The sequence below is a fragment of the Zerene cesonia genome, chromosome 29, assembly GCF_012273895.1.
Source record: "Zerene cesonia ecotype Mississippi chromosome 29, Zerene_cesonia_1.1, whole genome shotgun sequence".
Lineage (NCBI taxonomy): Eukaryota > Metazoa > Arthropoda > Insecta > Lepidoptera > Pieridae > Zerene > Zerene cesonia.
Window position 1 is genome coordinate 426,783 of NC_052130.1, and position 11,929 is coordinate 438,711.

At 32.8% G+C, this 11,929-nt stretch overlaps 2 protein-coding genes across 2 annotated transcripts in view; one reads left to right on the forward strand and one right to left on the reverse strand.

The window, feature by feature from the left end:
• Nucleotides 1-161: 161 nt before the first annotated feature.
• On the reverse strand, nt 162-835 carry LOC119837800 (28S ribosomal protein S18c, mitochondrial). Its single transcript, XM_038363561.1, has 2 exons — nt 665-835; nt 162-581 (listed from the first exon to the last, which is right to left on the reverse strand). Exons 1-2 carry the CDS (start codon nt 699-701, stop codon nt 211-213), a joined length of 408 nt encoding a protein of 135 aa, XP_038219489.1. The 5' UTR covers nt 702-835; the 3' UTR covers nt 162-210.
• Nucleotides 836-2,959: 2,124 nt separating this feature from the next.
• LOC119837959 (ABC transporter G family member 23) overlaps nt 2,960-11,929 on the forward strand; it is a 78,920-nt gene continuing 69,950 nt past the window's right edge. The window contains exon 1 of the mRNA XM_038363754.1: nt 2,960-3,233. The gene's annotated coding sequence lies outside the window, so the exon portion shown is untranslated. The remainder of the gene's footprint in view (nt 3,234-11,929) is intronic.

Sequence of the window (11,929 nt, forward strand, 5' to 3'; positions counted from 1 at the left end):
AATTTGATTGCAAGAAAAAGGTCTAATTCACAGCTTAATAAGTTGCAAGTACCAATAAGAATGTTTTCACAGTCCATTGTGGCCACAAGGAATCTTCATTGCTTCAACAAGTAAAATATTTTAAAAGACAATATTTGAGTAAAAACTATAAAACAACTCACTCTAAATACAAATACTTTATTACTATATACACTGTAAAATTACAATAGTCTAAAATCTATGTGTACGGATTGGATTTTCAGGATCAAACAGCTTGGGGTCTTTAAGGAAAGTTTTATCTTTGTAGTAATATGGCATGTATGCACAATTTTGGGCTTTCCGAATCTCTTTTTCCACAGCAGCTTGTTTTGCTTTACATAATCCAGTTATGTGTCTACCGTATATCCTTCCCGTGTATGGACTCTGAAACTGCGAAAGCAGCCTGTAGTTTTTATAATCTGGTGTTATGTTCATCTTGCACAAAATGCAAAGACGAGTTTCTTTCTTAAATGGATTTTCTATTTCAACCGGAGCATCTTCGTCCACTACAGCAGTGGATGTGGAGCGAATGTTTGCTAATACAATCCGATGAGTATTCGATACTGAAATGAAATAAGTATATAAATATTTTTTTCACAAACAAAAGCAAATGAAAATATTTTGTACATGACAAATATGCACTTACTTATGCTTCTGATCGATACATTTCTAAATAATGCCATTTTCTCATATAGAAACAACCTGTTTTTTAATATTTTAATTGAAAAATTCCCAATTTATTCAATTCAAATTTTTAACCTTAAAATAATATGTCTATACACTGTGTGACACTTGTCAGATGTCAGTTGTCAGATAAAGAACTAATTAGGTACTGAACATATAAACCTAGTCCACAGATTAAGCACTAGTTACTCAAGAATTGTCTAATAACAATGTTAAAATTACAACATACAACGTACCACTGATCAGTTATTGCAGAATATATTATTGTTATGTACATTAACAAAAAAAGTCAGAAAACGAGCGCTAGAAAAAAGGGTTTTATTATGAGCCGGTCGCATTGTGGAACGGGTAGGTAGGGGGCAAGGTAGAGACCACAGATTAAGTACAAGTTTCTTAGAGACGCATGTTTAACTATTAACACCGCCCTTTAATTTACGCATTCAATGACATATTATGTTATTAATCATTTTCGTTTATTAATCAAATAAAAAATTACACGGAGATAGACAGATTTTAGTTACGGAAGGTACGAAAATTCCGTATTAGTAAAACGACTAAAATAACATAAAGTTTCTTGCTTGAGCTTAGAGTGAAATAAATTTCAAGACTTTTATACTTTTATCGAAGCAATTTAAACCAAATAAACTAGTCCACCAACACAAAAAAAATATTTTTAAGCATGGCGTGCCTTGCCTACCGCAAAGCCTAAAGCGAAGTTGCTCCTGAAAAAATGTACTTACTATAAATTTTGATAACAGGGAGGTAAACAAAGTATTAGTTATATTCCAGGACGGTTTTAAAAATAGGATATTACGAAGCTTATAGCTGCACGAAACTAATATATGCAAATATGTTTTTTGGCACAAATCAATCAACAGGATATTTACTGTTAATAATTATTGTTTCTTTATCGTTGTTTGACATGAACATAAATTTATTACTAATATATTACTTCACGATAACAATAAACCGGCGCCACACATGGACAATAATTGTAGAGACTTAAATTTTAATAAAAACAATTGATATAATATACCGATTGTACTATGATCATATTTTAGTCGTAATTTCGCTACTTTTAGTTGTAGCCACTACATTTGCTCAACGGTTCTTTAAGCATTTCAGCTACTATAAAAATTTATCAAATTTTATATTGATACCCACGTTTCCAAAAAGATATATCTTTACTCATTAGCAATTTACTGGTTGAACCGATTTTTGTGATTCATTTTTTTATTTGAAAGCAGATGCCTCATATGTCGTTTCATTTACATTTGATTTAGACCTGACAATTTGAAGACGGCTTAGTTTTTTGTTTAAGAATGATTATTATTGAATTACGTGACGTTAAAATTTAAACGCCTTACATTCAACGGTAGGCAATAAATTTGCCTGTCATTAACTATGAGGCGCAGTACATTTATATATAAAAATAAATTTACAGGACAGAAAAATAATAAAAGCATGTGACCTACACCAAACATGCTAGAAGATTATTATGTTTATTTTCTACGTGTAACATGTACTTGAAAACTTACACCATTCATTGCTTGTATATTTAATAAAAAGTTAATTGCAGTGAGGCAAAATTGAAAAAGGCTAATCCTCAACATATTCTAAACATAGACATTTTTTAGTTCCTCTTCTTAATATCAAAATGTGATCAAGATGTAAATGGGAAACAAGATTTGGACGATAATTGGATAATAAGCAAAAATATGACGAACATTTCATTTTTTTACGTACTTGCATAATAGATTCTAAAATAATAAAGTTATAAATGAAATATAGCAATCGATGATAAAGTAGTTCAGTTTATAATTTAAATAATACGTAAATGTAGGTAGAGCGTGACTCTACGTGGTGGAAAATTTTATATTTCATCGAATTACCAATAAAAATTAAAGTGCATATCGTCAATGATAGCTGTATTTTGCACGTTCGTTGGATTTAAGCACGATATAATTACCACGATGCTTTTTATACGTCAATAAATAGTTAATATGTTGTAATTTTATAAACCTCCTATAACCTGAGAGCTGACTACGTAATATTTGCGATGTCTAATATGTTGAACCTACTTTATTTACCCATCTTTTGCAGTTTGTCGTAATTGCGAAAACGGACAGCGAATTTCAACATGTCCACTTAGTTGGTTAATATATTATGCAACCGTTTTGAAATGCACGTTTCGTTGCGGAAATGGAGGGCCGGTGCATTGCATTTCCTCCCGGCCGGATAATAACTTGAGTGGCTACGGGCGGCAAGAAATTGGTCGAAGACGCACGTCGAAACTACGCTCCGACTTCACAGCCGGCGAAGCCACTGTCCGTGACGTACGTGGCTAACTGGCGAAGTCGATACCGTATCGAAAACCTAAAACAAAAAACGCAGGAATCGAAATTTAAATTAGAAAGTGTTGTGTTTACGCGCGATTTTCCGCGCCATACAGTGACAGTGTCATCAAATTCTTGTGTTTGTGGTCTGTGACTTTTTGTTTTTTTTTTCAAACTTTGGATTTCGAATTCCTGGTAAGGGTTTCAATTTTTTTTTAATTATTAATGCTAGCTATGATACAACCGATGTAATAATAAAAGATAATGTAGAGCTTAGAAATGCGTTTACATAAGTTTCCGTGTTAATAGAGTATTTATATAATTCCGTTACAATGTATGTACCTCCGTAAGGGAGCGTTCGAAAGTTTGTGTGTCGGGAAAAGTAAAAGCGTTGCTTACCTATTGCTTACTCAAAAATACCATTGAAATTACGTATAGACGTTAACGTACCCAATGCAGGCGTAAGAAATCAAGGTTGTGAAGAGAAAGTGACCTGACTGAGGCCGACTGTCCAAGAAATGACGTGTAAATACTGTCTTCTGTTTTGTTTACCACAAACACAATGAAAGATAAACGAAAATTTTTGTTTTTTTTTTTAATTTTATATTTGATTTATAAGTACCATTTATATCATTTACGAATAGTTACTTTAATTACAGACGTTAATAATATGTTCCAAAATTGGTTTGAGTTGTAATTAAGCAAAAATTTTAAATCACAAAAGTTAATATGCTAAGTTATAAGATACCTAGGTAATATGCAATTTTAAATAGTAATGTTATAGCATAAGCGCAATGGTTGAATAACGGCGTCTACGATTGACTCGATGCGTAGTTAGCATTATGTTACTTGCGATCTTATATTTATTTATTAACATAATTATCATGGAAATCTTAAACTATAAAACGATTTTTTTATTTTTAGGGTTCCATTACGTCAAAAAAAAAAGAACGGAAATCTGTATTCTATAAGGGTTCTTATAGGATATATCTTTCTGTCCGTCCGTCTGTCCTTTTTCCTAAAATATCAGGCTTAAATAATTAACACATAATTCAGTTTTAGTAATAATATGTATAGATGAACGCCACCAAAGTATATACAACCGATAGTACCGTACTGAACACTTGGCGTGGATTAATTTGTTAAAAAAATTCGGCTATGGAATGCAGCAAATATTGTATATAGCTTACTTTAACACATGGTCCACTGGAATTTTAATAACAACTTTACGTTTAATTATATACAATTTTTCGATTTGGTATATATCATAAAATATTTACTATACTAATACTCGATATGTAAGGGCTAACTCGCGCTTGATCGGTTTTTATTTGTTTGTTGTAACGATTTAACTCAAAACGTTACAAAAAGTCTTAAAATAGTATATAGTAATGTATAAATAAAATTGAAAAAAAAGTATGCTTGTGTATCTTTAAAATTACGCAACAGATTTCAATGGGGTTTTATTAATAGATAGTGATTCAAGAGGAAGGTTTATATGTACATACCAGGTGGCAGGGCAGGTGGCTAGTTAACTCATAAAATTGTATTGCTTGAGATTGATCCAAATTTTTAATTAAACCTGTGAAGCTTATAATAGCTGTCAAAAATAAACATAATGGAGTATCCCAAATGCCCAGAAAATAATAGTTTTAGCAATCACATCAATCAAAAACTCATTATTGTGCACCTTTACAAGAAGAATACAAACAAGAGATAAATAAAATCAGAAGTATGAAGAGCACAACAAGTATTCGAGACAACACTATTTTAAAGTTCAAAAATATGAAATTATAAAGGCTTATTTTTTATTCCAACGTTGATTGTTATCTCTGCAGGTTTTTATAATTTATATCATGTTCTAGGTTCGCTTGTACAATCATTTAGTTTAAGAGTATTCAGCATAATTACTCATTAATTTTTTACAATTTTAAACAACAAAGATGAATAGAAAACATAAAATATACCAATAAGATTGAACATTCTTCATAAAATCAGATGTATATATGTATATATATAATGTAATTTCATAATACAAAATACCGATAAAATATTTTCCGGGTTTTTATTTATTTTAAAATCGTATTGTCGCACAAGGCCAACACATTTATGAATTTGTGACAACAACGCAATTTTTTTATTGAAATCTTAATATTATCGTATTTTCTTGTTGACTATATCAATATGGGCTAATGTAGTCTGGACATAACACAATGTAATGTATAAACGAAAGTTGAAAAAAAAACGTTTATTCCACAGACGTTATATTAAATTACAAAAAGGCAGAATGTCATATAGGTAGATTAAAAAATACCTTAAAATAAAAATAAAATAATGATCAACGATGGAATGTAATGTGCACAATGGACAAACACAATGGAATGTTATCTCTTAAGGACCACAAAAAGTTTCTAGCCGACCTGTGCAGAAACTGCTTTCGTAATCGGTGGTAATAGTAAAATATTTTCGATTCGAAAGCGCTGCCTGAAGAAAGCATGGTCGATTAAATAAATGTTTTAGTTTTGTGTCTGTGCTTCACAGTACCACTAATACGGATATAGTAGGTATTTAAGTATATAAAATATATAAATTTTTGTTTTTATAAAACGTGTATTACTGGCTGACCCGGAAACCGTTGTTCGGCCAGAATCGCAAGAACTGTTTATGAATAAACATTTAAAGAATCTTAAAAATATCAGGAGACCAGTTTTATAGTATATTTATGCATATGTATAAGACGAAACAAACACGTGTATTACTTGTGTGTATATACTGATAGAGATACCAAAAGGCTTTTTACTATTTAAAACGAATCTCTCAAACTTGCATCCATCAAGCCATGTTCGCAGCAAGCATCGATGTTTGTTTTATGTCATAGCGGGTAACTGAGCTGGTGGTTCGACTGATGGTAAGCGATCACCACCGCCCATGAACATTCGCAAAGGTAGTGCCTCCGCGAATGCGCTGCCCGCTATGGGGTAAGGGAAAAGGAAAGGATTAACGACTGAAAAGAAGGAATGGACTGGGACGGGTGAGGTAAAGGACACGGGCCTCCGGCTCCCCCACTCGCCATACGAAACACAGTGGCATACCACTATTTCACGCCGGTTTTTTGTGGGGGAGGAGTACTTCCCCGGTACGAGCTTGACCAATTCGGGCCGAAGCGTGCTCGTAAAAAAGAGATATTTCATTATTATCGTATTATACTCATAATTAATCCCGCTGCAGGGACACTTCTTTCTGTTCATGCACTAATCGACTAGGCTAGCCAAGCGCGGGTTGAAATTTGAGCGGACACAAAATCTATCTTTTCTTTTACTGCGCGAGCGAAGCCGCAGACCGAAAGTTAGTGCAATATAAGTTAATGAAATCGGCAAAAATGTTAAGGCAAACTGTAACAGGATACGCATGCTATTCTGGCATTAGCTTCATAATAAGGCAATTAAAGATAATTTATTTATTCACAATGTTTCATAACATCACCTTACCGAATTTAGCAAACCGACAAGAAAAACGCAAAGCGTATGGCTCTGTTATTTTTGTTGAATGAAAAAAAAATGAACAGCTGTTTTGGTTCCAATTAAAAGCGTATTTTATGTTGCTTCCTTATTCTGACATACATAATGACTATATATAACAAAACGAAGTCACATCCCAGTCTCTATGAATGCTGAGATTTTCACTACGCAACGTATTTTCAGGTTTATGAATTTGGCCCAGTAGTTCCTGAGATTAGCGCCCTCAGCAAACAAACTTACCCTGAATTACATGAACTATCTAAATAACAGCATTTATTCCTAATAATAATACTGGTTCTCTTTCAGATAAAATATATGTATGTTTACATTGATTCTAACACCATATAGCCTAGGCGATGAAACAGGTGACTAGGACTAAATTAAAATTTTATAATTTTCTTTCATTAATGCAATTAAAAGTGGTATTTAATTTAATTTGACTACATTTTCTTTCTTCGTCTCGTCTCTAATTTTTAAATATTTAACCAACATTTACACAATGAAAATTTTTTCCATTAAACCTTCATTTACTGTACTAAAGTATTATGTTATCTGTGGTAGTACTCTCAAAAGCCGGGAGACGCCTTCTAGATACTGTTTTTAACTAGATTTAAGAGTGGATTATTGCCTATGTATGTATATTGATATGTATGGTTCCGGCTATATATCACATCGTATTTCATGTATTCCGCTTCGTTGAGCAAAAGGAAAAACATTTTCACGAAAAAATTCGACACGCTCTCGTTAATTTGTATTTCTCTGACTTTAGCAATCAGGTCCTGTAGCATATTGTACTTATGTCCTTTGAGTTCGAATTCAGTTTGAAGAAAACATAATAAATATCTCCTTTGAAAATCAAATAGAGATTACGCTACGATTTTACTTGTATCAATTTTCAATGTGGACCATTTCAAAAACCAAGTGATAGCCTTATTTAGCTGCGCCCCGCGGTGTCACTCGCGTAAGTCCGTATCCCGTAGGAATATCGGGATAAAAAGTTGCCTATATGTTATCCCAGTTATCCACCTGTCTACGTGCTAAATTTAATTGCAATCTGATCAGTAGTCTTTGCGTGAAAGAGCAACAAATACAGACTCATCCTTATAAACTTTCGCATTTATAATATTAGTAGGATAGTAGGAAGATTAGTAGGATGTTCTTGTATGCACCGAATATCCCCTTTTTTAGTGTCATATACGCGACACAAGAAAAGACGCAATATATTAGATTAATTATGAAACATGATGTTACTAATAATATTTTTATGTGATATAAGTATATATTTTAAGATGGTGATTTATTTAAATCGTAAATTCGTACATAATATTAATAATTATGAAAATAACTTCTTCATTATTGTAATATATCGAATTTAACTCTCCTGACATAATCCATTTGGTCCCTAATGACTAAGTGTTAATTATTAAACGCCATAAGGAATGCAAATTAATCAGAAATCAATTTAAAAAATAATAGCTAATAATATTATATTATGTATTGATATTCTATAAATAAGTCCGATATATATTCGATGATTACATATTCAATTATTCAAGAATTATTACGTAATATGTACGTAGATATAAAAAGTAAAATATTTGTAGGTATGCGTTAAATATTTGGATACGATAAGCAATTATACTAAGTTTATATAATTGAACGTAGGTACTATTCATTATAATTCAGACGATACAATCATTGTAATTTATTATTATTCAAACGAAATTTAAAAAGTATTTCTGTAATTAAAGTTACGTATACATATCTACTTAACATTAAAAATAAAAGTAGCTCTATCTGTATGTTTGTATGTGTCGTCTTCATGCCCAAACCTCTATCGATTTGGATGAAATTTGGTACAGATATAGTTAAAAATTCAAAAAGACAGGATACGATTTATAACGGATATCCCACGGGAACGGAAACTATATATACACCCGGTAAAAACCCTGTCTGTTTTCCTTTCGATAAGCGAGCAAATCCATGGGCGCAAAGCTACTTATCCATAAACAAAGTTAATTATATTCATTCTTCATATTTAAAAATAAAAAGCGAGTTTTATAGGCCTTCTTCAAATTATTCAAATAACAGGTCTGTAATAAAATAAAACTACAAAGATCAAGTTAATTCGCTCTAAGTCTAAAGTTTAATATAATGCAGAGTAAATTTTGTCGCCTCGAGTTGTCATCTTAACTAGTTTTACAAACGCTTCTATTAAGATTTATATGCATGTAAGAGTATAAGGGTGCCTTTGTTGTTTCAATGTTTTATATGTGATTTTATAAAGTCAGTTCGTTCCCAGCTCTTGTGTTGTTTGTTTGCTACCTTTAAATAGTCTCCTGTCCAACTTAATAAATATTTGTATAACTCAATTCTCGTTTTACTTATTTTATAGTGTATAGCCTAGTAATAATCTAGAAACACAACTTAAATTGCAGTGCTCGTAAAAAGTTGGTCTAATATGGTTCGTGTTTACTAAGATACTAGCGTTCGTTAACTTTTTTGCGACTTGTATGTCGATTTATCTCTGTAATTAAAAAATGAATATAAATCTACCAAAATACAAAATCTGTGTAGTAATTTATTAAAATATTATACCTATGAACAGAGTATTATTGTAATTGCTTTTCGAAAATATATCCGTAGGTATCTTTGTATATATCTCTGTCTATAAATTTTCAAACATTTGAATAATATTTCGGTTAAAGATGGTGTAAGTTAGATATAAGAACAAAGGTCACTCCGAAACTAACAAACATATAAATTATCCAGTGCAATTTCAGTGGTTAAATTCTTTTCAAAATTACATAGACAATTTTTCAATCGAATTTACTTGTTTTTGGAAACTGTCCATTGTAGGGGCTTTCCTATATGTAGGCCCTGGGGCTGTAGCCCCAGTTATTCTCCCTTAAATCGGGCCCATAAAAGTACTTAAGATAAAAGAATAAAGTACATATTGCATCAGTTATTTTCCGCAAATTGAATATTGCGTTTTAATGGCTTGGCCTATTGTTAAGCACAAGTTATAATTTCATTTAATAGCCTCAGTTATTAAACGAGTATCATATAATTATGCATCAAGTGTGTATTAACTACATGTTTACGGGATGAATAAAATCTTAAGGTACTAATATTCTAAGGCCGCTTGTTAGTTTGGTTAAAGGCGCTAGTGTCAGTTTTGAATTGAAGAATTGTTTTTATATTGGAGAGTAATGTAACACTACGAAAAATCTTCAAGGACGGCACAAAAATTATTTTGTTTTATAAACACAACACATATACACACACACACACTTGGCAATGTAACTGGTGGGTCGACTGATGGTAAGCGCTACCACCACCCATGAACATTTGGAAAGTCGTGAGGTCGATTGCAGACATAATGCCTCTGCAAATAGATTGCCGACTTCAAATTGGTAAGGGATTAGGAAGGATTGACGAAAGGAATAAAGGAGAGGACTGGGAAGGCTCAGGAAAAGGATATGGGCCTTCGGCTGCTCCACTTACCAAACGAAACACAGTAGCACATCACTTCCCGCCGGTCTTCTGTGGGGGTGTGGTACTTCCCCGGTGCCATTGATGGAGCCAATCTGGCCCAATCCGTGCTGAAGCGTACTCAACTCTCACATATGTCTCTTTTGTGTTGGATATATTTATAATATGCTATTAAGATACCATAGTAATTACTTATAATATACTAGCTGCATCCCGCGGTTTCACCCGCGTAAGTCCGTATCCCGTAGGAATATCGGATAAAAAGTTGCCTATATTTTATTCCAGATGTCCAGCTGTCTATGTACCAAATTTCATTGCAATCGAGTCAGTAGTTTTTGCGTGAAAGAGCAACAAACACACACACATCCTTACAAACTTTCGCATTTATAATATTAGTAGGATTAAGTAGGATTAACCGATTGCCCAGGCTCTTACCACGTTAACACTATAAATGAAGCTTTCTAATGGTTTAATTTAAATGAAAATTGGTCGAGTAATAATAAATCGTTACGAAAAAAAGAACGAATCTTTCCTAATTATAATATTTATGTAGCGTGGTTTATCATTAAAGGTTTCCCATTCGTGTGGGAAACTTCTCATTACCAAATACCATATTTGATATTTATAATCTGTGAGTTTAATGCAATCTTTATATTTACGAGCAGCTCTATGTAGTAAAAGTGTCATAGAAGTGTCACTTTGACATTGAGCAAACGTGATGTGACTGAGGTTGTTAGTTACTGTAGGGACTGGGGGGTCACCGTGGCGTCTTAAAGCTGTACTAAGTCCAGGGTGTAAAGTATTACTTTAATAGGCAACGGTAACCAATAGGTCCTCAAAGATAGCCTAAATAGATAGATAGACATTTTTGAATATATAATTGCAGTTGAAAATTCTAGAAATTTCGTTGTTGTAACTTAATATAATATACATATATTGTAAAAGCATATAAATACTTTGCTAACTGACCATCCCTACTAATATTATAAATGCGAAAGTAACTCTGTCTGTCTGTCTGTCTGTTACGCTTTCACGCCTAAACCACTGAACCGATTTTCACAAAATTTGATATGAAGATAGAAATGAACTTGGGAAAGGACATAGGATACTTTTTATCGCGAAAAAAGGGTAGAAAGGGTTGAAAGAGGGGATGAAAGTTTGTATGAAATTATTGTCAAACCGATTTTGATGAAACTTGGTATGAAGATAGAGATGAACGTGGGAAAGAACAAAACATACTTTTTGATGCGAAGAAAATACTCCTTACCATGTCGCGCGATATAAGCGAATTCTACGCGGGCGAAGCCGCGAGCAAAAAGCTAGTATGTGATAAAAGTTGCCATTAGCTTGCATTCTCTTGAATTCTTTAAATTTGATACCGTTCCCCAACGAGTTCAATCTGGAGATCTTTAAGAGTAAAGTGAACAGGTACCTTCAAGGGAAGCGCGCTGCATCGTAAACTACATCTATGCTTACCAGAAGGCGAGATATTAGTCTAGCGCTTTCCTATCACACATAAAAAAAGTAACACCCTCTTTCTTATATATAACTAGCTTTTGCCCGTGGCTTCGCACGCGTTAAATTTGGTGTAGTTTAATATGTTATATGTAAACCTTCCTCTTGAATCACTCTATGATATTTTTTTTTACTCTATCCATTAAAAAAAAAAACATCAAAATCCGTTGCGTAGTTTTAAAGGTTTAAGCATAGATACATAGGGACTTAGGAACAAAGAAAGCGACTGTGTTTTATACTATGTAGTGATATTAAAGATTAAAAAATTACCTCGCAATAAAGTCACAACATCCGTAACCGCCAATCACGCGTCCTGATTGGTCGTTATGCCAGCAATGCGATTGGTCAACTCCCTACGCACGC

What these genes read in the sequence shown, in the direction of transcription:
- LOC119837800 (XM_038363561.1), bottom strand. Translation starts at nt 701, where the DNA reads ATGGCATTATTTAGAAATGTATCGATCAGAAGCATAA. An exon ending in TGTATCGATCAGAAGCATAA is followed by an intron (nt 582 to 664) that starts GTAAGTGCATAT and finishes ATTTCATTTCAG; the next exon opens with TATCGAATACTCATCGGATT.